Here is a 19,624-nt window from a genome sequence, read left to right as displayed (position 1 = left end):
CTTCTTCTGGCTTTACTTTAGTATGATATCCTCCAATTTTATCCAAATTCCAGTGAATTGCATAATTTTGCTATATGCCATAGATTCTGATAGCTTGTATCTTCCTTCTCATTTTCAAGTAATCTTTTATTTGTTTCCTTGATTTGCTTTCTGATAAATTTTTAAGCAAGCTTTTGATCATTTTCTAGTTGTTGGAAAATTTCCATCTTAAGTGTGTGTGTGTGTGTGTGTGTGTGTGTGTGTGTATGTGTGTGTGAATGTGTTTCTACTTTCATGGCATTGTGGTCTGAGATGGTCTTTTAATGATTTTATATTTGTAAATTTATGTATGTATGAGTTATATAGTTATGCATGATCTACCCTGGAGAATGGTCTATATGCACTAGAGAAGAATGTGTATGCACCCTTTTGAGGATGGAAAACCCCATATATGCCCAATAATCCAGTTTTTTTTTAGCGCTACTTTTAGAGTTCTTATCACTTTATTGATATTCCATCTGACTGATATGTTTAGTGGCAAAAGTTGGGTGCTGGAGTCTCCCCCTTCTTTTGTGCTGTTGTCAGTGTGTTTCTGTAGGTTTGTGAGAAGAAACCTTATGTACTTTGCTGACCCTTTATTTCATGCACAAATGTTGATAAGAGTATTTCTTGATCTATTATCACCTTAACCAGTAAGTAGTGTCCATCACTGTCTCAATTACATAACTTTATCTTGAATGCTATATAGCATTCTATCAAAATTGACTTGTATGATTGTATCCCATGTTTTCACTGTGAGACTCTTTTTATCCTGCGAATTTAGGTGTTTCTCCTGTAAGCAGCAAATAGATGGTTTTTCTTTCCAGATCTATATAGTTACTCTATACTATTTGATAGCAGAGTTTTGTTCATTGGTGTTTAGAGATATTACTGATTTAAAAGGGCTGTGTTGCCACTGTTTTATTTATTTATTGTTTTGGTGTGTGTTTGGGAAGGTGCTTAGTTATTTTTGCAAATGGTCAATATTTTTTGGTTTGTTTTTTAATTTTTTTATTGAATATCCATGAGATAGACAAATACAAAGCTGTTCATCATTGGGTTTCAGTCATACAATGTTCATACAAATTTACCCCTCCCCAGTGTACATTTCCCACAACCAATGTCCCCTATTTCCCTCTCACCATCCCCACACTCCTGACCCAGCCTATGGGAGGCACTTTTATTCTTTCTCTCTCTCTCTTTTTGTGCATTATGGTTCACATTATTGGTACCAAAAGGTCATTGTGTTTGTTCAGGGCATTCAGTACTTTTATCAGGAAGGTAAGGCTGGAGTAGCCATTTAACTGTGTGGCAGCTTTGGAGTGTAGGCATGACGGCTGAGGCTTCCAGAAGCACAGGATTGTTGGTGGGGAGATAGCCCATTCTGACACTGGAGATTTCAGCCACAAAAGTTGCATAGCCACATTTTGAGCAAATCATATCTTGGTGAGATCCATCCTGATATGGTTGAGACCAGCCAGGGGCATGGAGACAGTTTTGGACTGTGGAAGCAAGCTGCTTCTGGGGGCTCTGCTTTCGTGGGCACCAGGCTGACCCACCCCCCTCTTATTTATCCTGGCCCGTTCAGCCTCCACACATCCTAAATTAACTGCAGCTTTTGATCTCTTTTGAAATTTATTTATGGATTTTGAAGCAAGGCCAGTAGAAGAGCTTATATGGTAGTGCTGGAGTTGGTTTGTGGGAGTAGGGGTAACTGTCTGTGCTTTCAGAAGTATAGGAAGTGGGGGAGATAGCTGATCCTGACCCCAAGAAAGACTGGAGATTTTAGTCACAAAATCCACATACCTGACTTTTCAACCGGTTACAATCTTGGTGAGGTTGTTGGGGTCTGTCCAGAAGCACAGTGGCAATTTTGGGGTATCAGAAAGCCTGAAGGCACCATCAGGCTCTGATGCACACCCAATGGGTACAGGTTGACCTGCTGGTGGCAGCACACCCCTGATCATTTTTTAAAAAAACATTTTAGTTTTTCATTTAATAAGCGTGAGATACAGTTACAAAGCTTTCATGATTGACTTTCATACATAAAATGATCGGACACCCATCCCTCCACCAGTGTACATTTTCTACCACCAATATTCCCAGTATCCCTCCTGCCACTCCCACCACATCCCACCCCCTGCTTCTGTGGGAGACACTTTCCTTCTTACTCTCTATATTTGGGGGCATTATGGTTTGCAATACAGATACTGAGAGGCCATCATGTTTGGTCCCTTTTCTGCTTTCAGCACACATCTCCCATCACGAAAAATACCTCCAGCCATCATTGACTTAGTGGTCCCTTCTCTATCGCAATTGCCTTATGCCCCAGCAGATGAGGCTGGCTTCTAAATCATGGAACAAATCCCCCTGGGCCTTGTCTCTACTGCCCTTGGATGTTAGTTTCATATCATGTTATTTTATATTCCATAAATGTGAGCAGTCATTCTAATTCTGTCCCTCTCATTCTGACTCATTTTCACTTAGCTTGATACTCTCCATGTCTATTCACTGATAAGCAAATTTTATGACTTCATCTTTTCTAACAGCTGCATAGTATTCCATTGTATAGGTTCCTCTTTTTGCAAGTGATCTGTCAGTGTTGTTTTTTTTTTTTTTTGCAGGGTTGGTTTAGTTGTTGCACGTTGTCATTTCTTGTCTTTCTGAAAAAAAAGTTGTATTCCTCCCTCAAATCTAAAGATTTTCATGTTAGTAGACTCAAGGCTGAACGTTTTACTTATTCAATACTTTGAATATGTAATTGCGTTCTTTTCTTATTTGTTTGATATCATATGGAACATATACTGTGTTTCTGTTTCTTCCCTTGTAGTTGAGGTTTTACTAAGTAGTCTTTGTCTTTTGTTTTTGCTATTTTAAATACTATATGCCTTGGTGCTGTTTTATTTGAGTCTATTTTTTTAAACTCTATGGACCTTTGAACCTGAGCAGAGCTTCTTTACATAAACTGGAAGTAATCACTTATTTCTTCCATGACTCATTCTTCCCTTTCTCTTTTTTCTCTGCTTCCATTATTATTGTGATTCAGAGATTACTCATCTTGCTGTTATCCATCAAGAATCTTACACTCTCTTTTTTTCATTTGTTTCTCTTTTGCCATTTCATTATTGTATAGCATCATTGATATTTTTCAATATCAGTGATATAGTCCTTCCTCAAAATGCAAAAATTTGTTGCTGTGACTTGCTATTATATTTTTCAGTTCCCCAATTGCTTTTGTTATAGAATCCTTGATACTCTGAATCAATTATTCCTCGAGTTGATTAAAATTTATTCCCAGCAATTGCTTTATTTATTTACTAAGAATAGGGGAATTGTTTGAAGAAATTAACATGAAGATTTATATTAAGGTACATAGAAAACTTGACGTTTGAAATATACTACTAATTTTGAAAACTGTATTAATCTTAGGTGGGGACAAACTACTAATTTGAGGTAAACTCAGAACTTTGTGTTCCTTTTTTTTCTATGTATTTATGATATGCAAATTGATGAACAATGGGAGGACACTGCTACACTGCACACTGCATTTATGATGTGAACCAGAAGAGACAGGTCTTCTGAAATATTGAATGTTATTCCTTTCTAATTGAATCTAACAGTTCAATTGATCTGGGAACCTTTAATTTTAATTTTATTTATTTTTGTTTTGGCACTATACCCAGTAGAGTTTACTCCTGACTTTGTGCTCAAGAATCACTCCTGGTGAGCTTCAGGGACCATATGTGGTTTTGGGGATTGAACCAGCTTATCTGTGTAAAAGGCCAACACCCTACCCACTGTACTATACCTTTTGGGAACTAAGTCCTGACCTCTCTGTAATATCTGATATTGTCAATCTGTGCATATCGTAGTTTTTTTAAAGTCTGGGTCATATATTAGCTTTCTAGGTTTATAATAAAGGTGTGAATAGAGATATAAGTGCTATAGTAAGAGATTTCATTTTTTCCTGGGTAATTTTTATTGAGAAGGTAATTTTTAACCAATAATAGCTGTGATAATCAATTCTTTTCTGTTCATTCACTCCAGTTAGACTATCCTTTAGATGTTGTTTTTTTCTAGGGAAACAAAGCAGGAAAAAAAAGCAGAAAAAATTCGAAGAAATTATTGAATTTTTTTTGCATTAATAACCTCTTCAGGTGACACTCATCCCCCTTACCCTCGCCATGATTCTTACCTTCTTCCCGATGACCCCTGAAAGGAGGAGAAAAAGGTGAGAAGGGCCAAAGAAATTTTACACACTGGGCAGAAGTGTCGGAGAAGATTTCAAGGGTGTAGCGAACTTCCAGAAAAGGGAAAACCCATTGTAGAAGAAAGGGCAAGAGTCCTTGGAAGGGTGAGTGCATTTGAGCATTATATGTGAAGATGCCAATTTATATCTTTTAAAGCCCAAATCTAGTCGGGTTTGCATGTCTATTTCTTTTATACCACAAGGAGACATATACATGCTTGTCATAACTGTGATATTGGACAATAATTGCATGAACTATGCTCTAGAAGATATGTGACAAATATTCTGTTATTGCAAAGGAGAGATATGTGTATTAGCATTTTTAATGATTAGTTCGGAAATTTTGTTAAACCTGAGGACCATAGTTTCTATATTGCTTGTGATCCTTTTGAGGGTACAGGTATAATTTGTTCTTTACTAACTGTAGCTAGTGTTCTGACTATTTCTTGTTATATATTAACAAATTCATTTTACAAGTTCACATTATTCACTTTAATGCTTCTAGTTTTCTGATTTATAGTTTAAAATGAAAAGGGAAACAAGGTGGATATGTTCAGTAAAACAAGATTAAGATTCTTCTGTCTTCAGTTGGCAAAAGTCAACTTTTCAGAGACTAATGATTCATTTTTACTCCCATCCTCCTTACTGTATATTAAATAGCTGTTATATTAAAATATAACTTCTGGCATGGCAGAAGTTTTTGTACTTAATAAATAACCTACTCAGTAGTTTTGTCTAAATGTTTACACATAGTCTCTTTCTTTAGTCTATAACTAATACTTCATGTTATTAATATCTATAAAGTTATACACAAAGTCTCTTACTAGAATTTTGTTTGATATAGTATTAGCTTGTGCTTATAGTGGTATAGATATAAAGGATATGAATTTATGATTCAAGCTTTAGAAATTTAGTCCTGTTTGAAAGTTAGGCATGTGATTCTATTGAGGTTTCTAGTCTCTCCACCCCCCCCCCCCCACTTAATTCTTTAGTTCTTTGCATTATTATTTCAATTGGTAGAAGAGTTTTGCTTTTAATGGTTTTTCCAAAAATTGCTTTTCTTTTTCTATCTCTAGAATCATGTATTTTCTTAGATTGAAAGTGAGAGGGCTGGAGTGATAGCACAGCAGTAGGGCGTTTACCTTGTGTGCAGCCAGCCCAGCTGAGCTGGGTTGGACTCCTCCGCCTCTCTCGGAGAGACTGGCAAGCTACCAAGAGTATTCAATATGCCAAACACAGTAACAAGAAGTCTCACAATGGAAACGTTACTGGGCCCACTCGAGCAAATCGATGAACAACGGGAGGACAGTGTTTGTTTTGTTTTGAAACTGAGAAGGTTCAGTTTCAGTGAATCTAGTCAGGCTTTTAGCTGCATACTCCATATCTCCTGGTAGAGTAAGAATACACCTTGTATGGGTGCATTAGTAAGTTTCCTAACCATCAAACTTTTAAGAAGTTCATATCTAAACTAAATATTTGGGGCTTAAGTTTAATTTTTCTTTGTTTTCTATTTTGCACTTAGTTTTTAATAGAAGAACATTTAGAAAGTTTAAGACCTCCTCCTTTCATATCCTCAGCAAACTGTACTGATTTTGGGCTAGCTCAGTTTATGAAGAATAGGATCCTTTGGACAAATGAGAAAAGTCAGGAAAGAGATTAACACGTTAATATTGGATTCTCAGGTTATACTTATACCTTTTATTTTATAAAATAAAAAAAGTGATTTGTAGAATAGTATAGCTTTTCTGTTTTCATTTACTTTCTGGTGGCCTCTGTTTGATGATTTCTAAAAAGTTAATAATTGGTATGACTAGATTAGTTGTATCAGTGAGAATGTGTTCAGGGAACTTCAGAAGAGTCACTTACTGACTTACTGTTTAGTTCCCGTAGCTTACTTCTTTGTGTAGGTTTGTGATTTTATGCCACTGGGATTTGTCTGTCTTTCCTTAGAAAATTGTCATCATGTATTTTGCATATCTCTTTGCATTTTAGTTTCTTGGTCTTCTCTGGATTTTTAGAAATAGATGGCTCCAGTTGACTTTTGATCTTAGATAGAATAATTTATAGACTGAAACACATGGCTTCCTTTCAGATTGAATCACTGTGTAGTGAAATAAGGTATTTTCATAAGGGTAGTAAGATAAGCTGGAGATTCCAGGAGGCATTAATTCACTCGCAGACTTTGTTAATTGATAACTCATATAAAACACTGAGTTTACTCTTTTACCTTTAAGAGATAGGATAGAAGAATATAGAATACTAGACTTGAGGGAAGGTAAAAGTGGAGTGTTAGAATTCCAGAGGATATTTGAGTATATTTGTGTTCTTTATACCCTAAACTCAAAAGCTAGGAGAAGCAAACTTTTCTAACCACAAATAACATCTTATTCCAAAATTTCTTTTATTTGACTTCTGAGTGAATCATTAATAAAAAGTTGGGTGGTATAGATTTTTCTTTTTTCTTTTTTCTTTTATTTTTTGAAATATGGGGTCCATGTCATCAGTGGTGCTTTGATGGGCTTGGGGTGCTTGCGATAAAATTCAGGATTTCATGCATGTTATACATGCGCTTTACTTCTTCAGCTATGTCGTTGCCCATGATCTGTTTTGTTTTGTTTTCTTCTTGTATTTTGGGCCATACCTCACTAATCTTACCCCTTACTCCTGGATTTGTGCTCAGGGGTTTCTCTTGCTGGGGCTCCAGGGATTATATTTTGTGCTGTGGATCAAACCCTGGTATACTGCATGCAAGGCATGTCCCTTACCTGCTGTACTATCTTCTCTCTGGCCACATGGTTTTATAAACACTTTTAATCTGGCTTAATTTGTTTCTATAACCATATTGTCCACACAGTCTACTGTTGAATCTACATGAATAGATTAGAAATATCCAACTCCAAAAGTTTTCTGATTTATTGATTTAAACCTTCGAGTTTCCTTTTTTTTTGGTGGGGGGGTCACACCCAGTGATGCACAGGGGTTACTCCTGGCTTTGCACTCAGGAATTACTCCTGGCAGTGCTCGGGGGGCCATATGGGATGCTGGGAATCAAACCTGGGTTGGCCGCGTGTAAGGCAAATGCCCTACCCACTATGCTATCACTCCAGCCCTAGAGTTTCCATTTCTTTTAATGTTAAAAATATAATGTTAAATTGTATATTGAGTATAATATAAAGTTTTATATTGGATATACAACTAAAACTTTCTGTTTTATCTTAAAATTGCATTACTTTAATCACATAATTATAAGGTTATATTTCTATTATGGTTTTATACTTGTAATATTTCTGCAGCATGCCTGACCCCAGAGTCGGGATCCTTCTGCCTTTGTCCCATGGTCTGTTCCACTTTCTAAGTTGAACATATTGATCATATTGATCATATCTTAGTAAAAACCAAATTTTAGAAAAGTTGGCTGAGCAGACTGGATGCCAACAGAAATGTGATTACCAAGAAATTTGAAGTGGTAGAGTGCCAAGCTAAACTAACTCAACTGTCAAAAGTCAAAACACCATAGAATATAAAGAATATTTTGTATTGTTTTAAATCCAAAGAATTTAGACCTACCTATGTTTTCTCTGTGCTTACATGATAGAGGTGGGGTTGTGGATGACTCTGGTTTTAGTTAGGGTAATGATTATAGTGGTATTTATTTAAACTTTTTTATTTCATGTATTGTCATTTTTTCAAATAAAATATGAAATTTTGAAAAACAACCTACTTGAATATAATTTTTATTAAACTATAAGCTAATGCCATTCTAATGCCACTTATTTTTTTCATTGTTTAGATGAAAAAAAGGAAGTTTTATTTAGGTCATTTTAGTCTCACTTTTTTAATTGATTTTGCTTTACTTAAAAATTAGAATCATCCTAAATCGCATCAGTATAATCTAACAAAGAAGTGGATATGAATAATGAATTAGGCTTCCAATTTTTAAAAACATAACTGCTAAATTTTCTCTTTCCCTTTTTTCTCGCTCCCTCTATGTCCCTCTTCCTTTCTTTTGTTAGGAAATTCTTGTACTATATTTGTTGCTCTGGTACTTCAAGAGGCTTGTGCACATGGCAAAGGGGCTTGAAACAGGAGAAAAGTGCCTTAAAGACAGGTAGAGCTGGGTGGAAATCCCAGGTTCCCTCTTATTGTTATGGGTCTGCAGGCAGTTTTACTCTGAGCAACATTTTCCACTATACATTAACACATAATAGATATTGCTTTGGTTGTTTGTGATTTGAATTTGTTAAAGATAAGGCCCTCCCATTGATCATCGATTTGCTCGAGCGGGCCCAGTAATGTCTCCATTGGAGACTTTGTTGTTACTGTGTTTGGCAAATCGAATACATCACGGGGAGCTTGCCAGGCTCTGCCATGTGGGCGAGATACTCTCGGTAGCTTGCTGGGCTCTCAGAGAGGGGCGGAGGAATCGAACTCGGGTCGGCCATGTTGGCTGCGTGCAGGCAAACGCCCTACCGCTGTGCTATCGCTCCAGCCCTTGAATTTGTTATTTGCATCAATATGTTAGGCTATATGATTACTCCATTTAACTTGAATTTATTTAGAACAGGCATTTGTGTTCATAGCGCCTTATGGTATTGCAAAACTTTTTATAAACATGAATAGATTGCTTTAAAATTCATTTTTTGGTCTGGAGAGGTTAAGGTGTATATTTTCCATATTGTTTACCCTGATAGAATTCCTTGAACCACATATTCCCACATATCAATAAGGTACAACCCTGGAAATCCTAAAGTGTTGACCTTGGCCCTAGAGGTCCCCAAGCACTGCTCTGGTGGCCCTGGTAATCCCTAATACTGCAGTGCCTGATCAGTCCTGCATCCTCACATTGAACTGCTACACAGCTCACTGAGAATCACCAGGAGGGTACCCTGGAGCCCCTGGACACTGGGAGTGTCCCAAATTTATTTATGTCTTATTAGTAGTAAATGTTAGATCTTTATGCCTGATTTATGTATCTACATACTCAGGGTTTTGTACAAATTTCTCTGTGAAATGGAGTAAAATGGAAAAGTTTAAGAAGCTCTAATCTGGGTGTTTGAACTGCACTGTGCTGTCCTCCCATTGTTCATCGATTTGCTCATGCAAGTCCAGTAACGTCTCCATCATGAGACTTGTTGTTACTGTGTTTGGCATAATGAATACATCACGGATAGCTTGCCAGGCTTTGCTATGCGGGTGAGATAGTCTTAATAGCTTGCCGGGCTCTCCGAGAGGGACGGAGGAATCAAACCCGGCTTGACCGGGCTGACTGTGCTCAGGCAAATGCCCTACCGCTGTGCTATTGTATGACTTAAACCTAATCATGAACAGCTTTGTAACTGTGTATCTCATGGTGATTCAATTTAAAAAAAGAGAAGGATATGCTCTGACTTAATGTAAGCATAGGAAATACAATGATTGGATAATATGGCTGACCTCTTAGACAGGGCAGATGGACCTCATTCTACTTGAACTCTTGTTTGATTAAAAAAAATGCATGCCACATACATTTTATAATTTATCATTTCATTTTTACTATTTACTTTTAAAAATGTGTGTCTTGATTTTTGATATAATGACATGCTGCATGGCACAGAGTAGCAGAGAGAGAGGTCATTGAGATATAGATTATAAGATATATAGAAGTAAATATAAATAATATATTTATATATTATAAGATATATAAAAATAAAGCAGCTTTACTTTTGAGTGTAGACTAGGTTAAAATTTAACATATCTGCTGTTTTCTTTAGTCTGTATTATTTGGTGAGAAAATGTTCCACAGTTTTTCTTGAAGTACAGTACATGTGCTTGAAGTTCATTCTTTCAGTTATTAGAAATATCTATAGTATTGAAATAGAAGATTCTATCAGGATCATGGATTAAATGAGAATAAAAACGGAGACTAAAACAGTGGTGCTAAGAGAGATAGAAATAATGAATTCAGTCAAGGCACTTTACTTATTATATTAGAACCGAGAATAATGGGTTTGGAATCTGATGTCTACAGTCTCTGTTTAGGCAAACAAGAGAGATTATTGACAGGAGAGTACACATTGACTTTTACTGTTAATGTTACCAAGTTCTACAGTTGCCAGTGTTCAAGACGGGTCTGATGAAACAGGTATCTTCTGCCTATGCCATAGATTGAGAGTTACGCCAAACGATTCACCCAGGACCTAACAGGAGGCAAACTTTGCCAGAATAGGCTATGCTGTATTTTAAAGTTGACCTCTAGAGTCTTAATCAGAGATAGATGTAAAAATATCATCTCACCAATTAGCAAACAGTACCTGTTTTGTTTCTGAAAGTGTGTTGAGGCTGCTCAAGCAGTTGGGATTGTGTGAATATATCACTTCTGGGCTGGTCAGTGTCAGTGCTTTCTGAATCTTGCAGTGCCTTGGAATGCTGTTTAATGCCTGTGAGGCTGTCCAACCTTCCCACATTAGTCACTCTTGGAGAAGGTGGTAGTGTAAATAAGACTGCAGTCCTCTTTGCTTGTGTGGGTGGACTGGGAAAACAAATAAACTGATAACCTCTTGCTCTGTAAGATCCCATACAAGCATTTTCACTTTTGAGTGTAGACTAGGTTAAAATTTAAGATATGTGCTGTTTTCTTGAAATAGTGTCAGATGTTTCCTGATTCTCACTGGATCAAAAAAATTTTAAATGATCATATTGTTCTACAGCAGGAAAATAAAATTCCAATCAAATTATGGGATGTCCAACAATTGAGAATTGTCACCTGGTGAATTTGCTTGGGGATTAGCCAATGTAAGGATTTCACTTAATTCTAGGTATTTATTCCACTCCATATTCTTTCATCTCTCTTCCTCTTGGTGAAATAATCTCAAGTGCTTAGGCATGAGAAAATATAACTGTTTTGTTTATGGAGTTATTAAAGTTATTGGATTGCTAACTTACACAGTAATACTTTGTATTAGCAATATATTTTATACATAAAAACATGTTTCTTTGGGCCAGAGAAAGCACACTTGCCTTGCATATAACTGACCAAGGTTCAATCCCCTGTGCTGAACATGCTCTCCCAAGCAACACTAGGAGCAATCCTTCGGCACAGAGCCAGGAGAGAACCCTGAGAGCTGTTGTGTGTGCTTGATGTCAAAACCAAGAAAATGAAAGTGTTTCTTGAAGGCCAAGGAGATTGCTCAAATGACTAGAGCACATTTCTAAGGACTGATTTTAGTTCCAAAATTATAGAAACATTGCATATGGAATACTAACATATACTGTAAACTACAGATAGAGAAATTGAGATCCGTTGGTTAGTGAATTTTTCCAATGTCGTATTCCAACTAATTTAGACAAAGATTTAAGTTGAAATATTGAAATTTTATAATTCCCTTAAAGAGAGAAACTCTCTGGAAATTCTGAGTCTGGGGAGTGTTTCCTCTTTGTTTCTCCTTACATTCTTCAGTCTCTACTTTAGTTATACTGTTTCATAATTTGTGCATATTCATCTGACACTGTCAGTGTTTTTAACCACTAAGGTAAGGTAAGGTAAAGGCCCTCCCGTTGATCGTCGATTTGCTCGAGCGGGCCCAGTAATGTCTCCATTGGAGACTTTGTTGTTACTGTGTCTGGCATATCGAATACTCTCGGTAGCTTGCCGGGCTCTCCGAGAGGGGCGGAGGAATTGAACTCGGGTCGGCCATGTTGGCCGCTTGTAAGGCGAACGCCCTACCCGCTTTTAAAAAATGTATATGCTCATTTAATTTTATTTAAAAAGATTTTTTAATTGAAATTCTCTGATTGTTACTGTTATTTGGGTTTCCCATGCACATATGTGTACTCTATGAGTGCATCCCACACATCTTTATATACAGCCTATAATTTCTATAAGAAGCAGCAATTTTTTACTTTCATAATTTTGTTTTGGAGTTTAACTTTAACTAATCTCTGTAGCTGAGTTTTCTCACCTTACCCTGCTCAAAGAAGGATTTGCCTTATTGCATCTGGTAAACTAACCCCTGTAAATATAATGCTCACTTCCTAACAAGGCCTTGCCAAGTTGTTTCAGAGGTGAGCAATGTGGTCTTTCTGGCTAGGAATTAGGATACAAAACCCTTCTTCTGACTCTGCATTTAGACTGCAAAGTTTATTTCATTAGATTTTAGTAAAATGCATGAAACTTAAAAGTTACATATTTGGGGCTGGAGCGATAGCACAGCATGGAGGGCATTTGCCTTGCACGCGGCCACCCCAAATTCGATTCCCAGCATCCCATATGGTCCCCTGAGCACTGCCAGGGTAATTCCTGAGTGCAGAGCCAGGAGTGACCCCTGTGCATCGCTGGGTGTGACGCAAAAAGCAAAAAAAAACGTTAAATATTTATTGGTTATTTAACATGAACAACTTTAATGTACTACTTATAACTATATAATATTCCATTTTGCATGTAAAATATATTGCTTGTCAAAAATTTTAGTTAAGATTATTGTTAGCTATTTGAGTGTGTCTTTGGTTATTTATATAATAATAAAAATTAAGAAATTCATGTTAGTTTTTAACTGTTTTAAAATGATTAATGCAAGTTATATATTCTTTACAGTTTTGATTTTACTTGAGTTTACTTGCAATCACAAATCAACCATTATTTGAAGGCTTTCACTCAAATAATACATCTGCATTATCTTTAACTGTGGATTTTTAAAATATTCATATTAAATGCTTCATCCTACAGAAAAATACTTTCTAAAGAGAAGAAACTTCTATATTTAAAAAGCTATCTAGGTGATTTGATGTGTAACCCAATTTGGCACTCATTTTTTCAAAGGTTTCTAGGATAGCAGGTAGATAGGATACCACTGAGGTATGCACAGTGGAATTGACAAGTTCCTTTGTTCAAAAAACATTTTTTGTATGCCTACAACTTATTTTTCATTTACTAAGAACATCACTCAGTAAGTCATGTATGGAAGTGTTTGTGTTTTAGTGATAATTATGCCAACAATTTATCATTTGCACATTCAAGTAGGAGACTATAAAATACATAATAGAAAGGAAGAGGGCCTTATGTCAATGCTGATAATGCATGCTTGGTAGAAGGTGGAACATAGATGTTAATGAAAAGTTCCCAGAGGAATGACACTTAAACATGGCTCTTCAAGGAAATTAGAGCTTGTCCCATTGACAGTGAAAAATTAGTAGAAAAATGGGGGTGGGGGAGGCATTAAATTTTTCTTAAAGAGGACAAGATGAAAACATTTACAGAATGTAAGTCTAAGAGTAGGTCTGAAATTCTGGAGGACAGAAGGCTCCTACATTATCTGTGAGGTGATAAGAACCTACTCCATTGTAATTATGAAAGGATGAGAAGATAAGTAAATCTTAGTGAAGCTTGATATATGACTAAACATGGAACATTAGAGGGAGGAATGACTTAGTGGTTTCCATACTTATGTTTTGGGGTCAATATCTTCAACTGAACTATTGGGGCTGTGAACTAGAACTGGAAAGAGAATAGTGAATTTCTTTATATTTTTGGTCTTGCATTTATCTCAGCATACAATAAAATGCTTATGTTTGTGGATGTGCTAGTTAAAGTAATGTTTTTACTGCCTCTGTTGTAATTTAAATTTAGCTGTGGAGTTAATGACTCTCATCTATGTAAGTCTGACAGGAAGTGGAATGTCTAAGAAGTGAAATGACTCTTATTACATTAGGTTGCCTGGGAGCGATAGCATAGCACAGCGGTAGGGCGTTTGCCTTGCTCGCAGCCAACATGGCCGACCCAAGTTTGATTCCTCTGCCCCTCTCGGAGAGCCCGGCAAGCTACCGAGAGTATCTCGCCCGCACGGCAGAGCCTGGCAAGCTACCCGTGATGTATTCGATATGCCAAACACAGTAACAACAAAGTCTCCAATGGAGACGTTACTGGGCCCGCTCGAGCAAATCGATGAACAACGGGAGGACAGTGACAGTGACAGTGCCTGGGAATTTATTTCCTACCTCTTTTGTTTCACTGCCTTCAGAATAGGTATGAGCTGAATTTGGTGCAAAAACTATAGGTATGAGATAAGAAGAAAAGAGAAACTGCAGAGCAAGTAAATTCTTTGTGAGGCTGTGCTTTTTGATCTCTGCATTCCATTGTTATTAGATGGTTATATGACTATCCCTATTTATAAATCAGGCTGTGAAAATGTTGTTGATGTGTCAGCTGTATACCTAACTAAAACTTAGAAGTTGTGTTGCTGAAAAAGTTAAAGAGGAGTTTATGAAATACTTTTTAATATGAGACCAGCCACAGATGTCCTTAATTTTGTTATGTGATTGTGCTTGGTCATATTGAATTGAAGTAAGGAGGAGGAAATAAATAATGAAATAGGAAAATATAAAATAATAATAAAATAATAGGTGATGAATCAACCAGGATGTCTTTTTGATGTAGATTAAAAATAATTAATGTCAAGCACACATTTTTATTTATTTAATAATTTTACTTAAGGAACTCTGGTTTTCAAAGTTATTTCTACTTGTGTTTTAGGCATATAATAACACCAATACCAGTACTAGTGCCAACTTTGCGCCACTAGTGTTCCCATACTCCAATTCCCTGTCCCTTGCCTGCCCCATCTGCCACCTTGATAGACACATTATAAAGTTCTGTGGTTGCCGCTTAGATCTAATGTTTTAAGTTTTGTTGAGTCTATGTTTTGGGTATATAACTAAACCACTCTCCAACATCATCAGTACAACTGAAGCCCTGACCTTTGTTCCCCCATTACTCTCCTTTCTCATCTTCTTCCTTTGCACCTTGATTTCTTTATTTCTTTGTCCTGCTCCTTCCTAAACTCTGGGATCAAGTGTGATTTGGGCACCTTCATTTTGATATGTTCTATTCCTTCATCTAGTTATTCATTATTCCACAAATAGTGACATAATCCTGTAAAACACAGTTTTAAATGTGGTAAGTGAAGCGGATATATTTTTTTGGAATGTAGTGATCATAGGATTATCAGGAAGACTTTATAATCTCAAATAGTTTAAGATTCTGCTGAGTTGGAGGTGTAAGTAAAGGAATACAGTGACAGGCTAAATATGAATAGAGACCTTCTATATGGGTCATAGAGTGAGGAGAGTAATGTGCTGGCATTAGAAGATTGGGATATACTTTGATTTCATATGACAAAATCAGAATAATGTAATTTAAGAAGGCTCGAGAAGGACTGGAAGGAACTGGCTGAAGAGAAGGTTTCAGTAAGGGAATTCTGGATATGATAGTATCCTAACAAGAGGAGAAGACCTGTGGGTCAAAAATGGGTACTGTATTAAGAAACAGAAGACTGGAAGAAGCCTAAGTAAAATCAGTTTTGTCATGGATGGCACCTAGACTACAGCTATGATTATAAACTTTTAGGACACAGTACATGCCTTTGGTTTTTGAATGTATTCTTACCTAAATTCTAAGCTATTTTTGTTTTAGCTATAATGAAATGTTTAAAGAATCAGAGGGAAATAAAATGAAAAGAAATTTGTTTGAGGAGGGACTGCTAGTAAGACATGTTGTCCCTTTCCAGAGGAAATATCCAGATATTACTGTGGAGGGTTTTGTGATTGGTGCTTACAAGAGCATTTTATTCTTGATTTTGAAGAACAAATAATGATATTATGTTATCAAAAATATTGTTTTATTCTATGTACATGATAGCTAGTATGATAATTTTATTAGTTTTCTAATTCACTAAATTTAAGTCCCAAAGAAAAATAAGGCCAACAAATGTGGTAGTTGTTTGAACAGCCATTATTTCGAGTCATTGCCAATAATATTTCCTTTTCTTTCTCCACTGTTTCTACTCACATCTACTTAAAAATATTTAACATTAGCAAAAAATAATGCTTTTTACATAATTAGGACCTGGGGTAATAGAGTCATAAACAGGATCAGTGGGGTGTGATTTTCTGGACAGTGTAGTTTAAGGAAAGCTTCTCATGAGGTTGTGTGTGTGGTAAAAAAAAAAAAGAGCTTTTACACAGTTCTTCAGATTTGATGTTCATATCCCTCTATTAATATTGATTTTGAAAATTTTAGATATTGAAAGTTTCTATAGGAGATGTGGGAAGAAAAGTAGCACAAGAGGAACTTCCTGTAGAATAGTGAGAAATACCTGAATAGGGACCAGGATGATAGTACAGGTATCAAGCACATCACTGGGCTTGAGCACCACTGCATCCTCAGGCTCAAGTAATGAACTCTTACTTGATATTGTTGGGTGTGACCATCAAGGACCCCTGGACAATACTTGGGAGGTCCCTTGCTAATAAGAAAAAAGGAGGTTTGAATAATAACACCATTTCTAGTTTGTCGTCAAACCAATAGGGTCTAACAGATTCATTTTCTGTGTGTACTCATATTGGGTATTTATGTTAACTATTGACCTTCACTGTTAACCTTAACTATCAAAACATTGCATAATGGACTGTATGGACTGTGGCGGGGGGATATGGGATATAGACACTATGCTAGTATATGTTGTTTGGTAAGATTTAACCCCTAAAATAAATATTTATATTATTATCAACCAATATTTACTATATAAAATATTTTAGAAGGGAACACATGAATATCAGAGTGCATACTAGCCAATTCATAAATATGATTTTACATAAGGCAAAATAGTTTTCTGAACTGTTAGAAATTTTACTTATTGATATGTTTGGTTCTTAAGAAACTGATAAAGCACATAAGATTTTGGCTAATAGTAAGTAGTACTGAGGGAAATGTAGATTTTATAGATATAAAAGTGTAACCCCCAAAGCTCTTTTTGCATAAGTTTTGAGTACTTTGAGTAATGGTATTTTTTTTATTCAGGATTAAAAACAACATATTATTAAGCATATTACTCAAGTTCAAGTTAACATTTCCCTTTCCTTTATCTTTTGAGCAGGTTGTCAAGCTATTAAGCAACAAAAGATCACAAGCTGTTGGAATATTAATGTCTAGTCTTCATTTAGATATGAAAGACATACAACATGGTAAGTATAAAAACAAAAATGTCAACTTTTGAATATCAAATTTGTACTGAAGTATGTGATACTTGATAGTTAAATGATTATAAACCTAGAGTATCTGTGTATGTTAAGGTTAATATGTTTTCTATAGCTGTTATCAAACTTTTTCTCATAATTATTTTGGAAAGGTTGCTATTATTTTAGATTTTCTATAGTTTTTTTTTATTTGAGTCTAATAATCATGTGATGTATTTAGTCTGCATTTATAAATATTTAATGTTAAGTTCATAAATGCTATTCCCACTGTCTTCTGTAACTAATTTGGCTATATCTGAAGCATTTCCTGCTAGACATTATACTTAAGAGGAACTGCTGGACACTGGTGATGGTATCAAGCCTGATAAGGGACCATATCTCAAACCCTAAAAATATCTAGAGGAAATAGTTGACAAGAAAAAATACATGTTGATTTGATGTTCATATCCCTCTATTACTATTGATTTTGAGACTTGTGTCTCCAACATTTGATGGAAAATGTAAAGAAGAGGAAGTAAATCTAAAATTTCTTAGGAGATCAAGTTCAAGTGGTATATAGGAATTACGGGGGCAGCTGACTTCAATTGTTTTAAAATGATCTTATGCTTATAAATATCAAATTATAGACTTGATTGCTAAAATGAAAACTCCTATTTGTTGGAAAGGTTGGATGATCAAGTGTCTCTCTTGTTTCTAACAGAAGATATCTCTCTTCCTCTCCTTTTCTGAGGTACTGGGAAATTCTGAAAGAAACGGTGAAGCAAATTGAGTTTTCATAACTTTATTCAGGACAGGAAATTGGTCTTTGAGTTATTTGGACCAGCCACTTAGAATTTTCTAAATTGATTGAATTTTTTTCTAATAACTATAAAAGATAGTTTCAAATGATTCTTTACCACTATTGTTTTTGATCTGACATATGGAAAAAGTAACATAATCTTTTGCTATTTTGTTATAATTTTTATCTTTAACAGAAATTTTGAAATATTTCTGTTTGGAATTCTGGTGAATTTTAAGAATTTAAAAGTGATTTTTGAGACTGGGGTAATAATGCAATGAGTAGGATGCTTGTTTTGCATATGCCAACCTGGGTGCCATCGTGGGCATCCCATATGGTTCTCTGAACAACACCAGGAGTGCATTTTGAATTCAGAGCCAGTGTAACCCTTGAGCTTCTTTGGGTGTGGACCAAGAAAAAAAAAGTGTCTATATTTTAATATAGAAGGCCTTTGATTCTGTTAAGACTGAAGCGGTCATCAAAGCCCTAACAGGGCGTTCAAAAGCAGTACATCAGGATCCTCTGCAAGCTGTATTACGGATTCACCATCCAGGATCTCACCATTCTACAAGGAAGTGATCACTGATGTAAAGAGAGGGGTTCAGCAGTGTGATACCATTTCTCCAAAACTCTTCAATGCCACCCTCAAGGACATCATGTGATGACTGGAATGGGAAGGAATGGGAGTGAAGATAGACAGTCAGCAACTACACCACCTCTGCTTCACTGATGACATTGTTCTAATAACACCAAACATTAGCCAAGCGATATGAATGCTGGCTAACTTTGATCGTGGGTGTTGAAAGATCATACTGCAGCCAATGGAAAGGTCAGACTGAAGACAATGTTCATGAGAAACGAATTCATTCCTGATGTTCTATTTGCTCTCAATGGAATGAACATCTCCGAATGCAACAGTTATGTGTACCTAGGTCAAGAACTCAACATGATAAACGACTTGGTGCCAGAACTGCGCACAAGGAAGAGAGCTGTGTAGAACTCCTTTAAGAGCATCAAAGAGGTTCTTAGGAGGATGAAGAAACTCCGGCTCTGGGCACATATTTTTGACTCTACCGTTCTTCCTGCCCTAACATATGCCTCAGAGGCCTGGCCCCTACAAAAACAGGATGAGAATGCTATTTGGGTATCCCAAAGAGGAATCAAAAGAGCTAAGCTAGGAGTATCACGCTTTACTAAAGTGAGAAAAGGAATCTGGTATTTCGACCTCCATTGACAGTCGAGAATCAGGGACGCTGCCTCTTTTGCCAAAATGTCGAAAATCAGATGGCTGGACATGTAATGCAATTTGGAGATGACTGCTGGACTAGAGCTGTTACCAACTGTATTCCACGGGATGTCAAAAGAATGCCTGGCCACTCACCTACGAGATGGTCAGACTTCTTCATCAAGACGCTGAACGGTTTGATGCTATTCTTGTTCCTGGAGCGAGTAGACGCCATTGGGCTACGCTAGCATGTTGCAGGGACAAATGGAGACATTACTGGCACCCGCTTGAGCAAATCGAGGAGCAATGGGTGACAAGTGATACAAGTGATATTTTAATACTTGGATTC

The 19,624-nt window shown here is 36.3% G+C and overlaps 1 protein-coding gene across 1 annotated transcript in view; it reads left to right on the top strand.

Moving 5' to 3' along the window:
* FMN2 (formin 2) overlaps window positions 1-19,624 on the top strand; it is a 391,740-nt gene that overhangs the window by 199,676 nt on the left and 172,440 nt on the right. Inside the window, exon 7 of the mRNA XM_056132042.1 lies at window positions 17,173-17,260. Within this exon, the coding sequence (XP_055988017.1) occupies window positions 17,173-17,260 (88 nt within the window). The remainder of the gene's footprint in view (window positions 1-17,172; window positions 17,261-19,624) is intronic.

The sequence above is a fragment of the Sorex fumeus genome, unplaced genomic scaffold (assembly GCF_029834395.1).
Source record: "Sorex fumeus unplaced genomic scaffold, SorFum_2.1 ptg000007l, whole genome shotgun sequence".
Lineage (NCBI taxonomy): Eukaryota > Metazoa > Chordata > Mammalia > Eulipotyphla > Soricidae > Sorex > Sorex fumeus.
The sequence above is the reverse complement of the archived record's forward strand: the minus strand, read 5'-3'. Positions and strand labels throughout refer to the sequence as shown.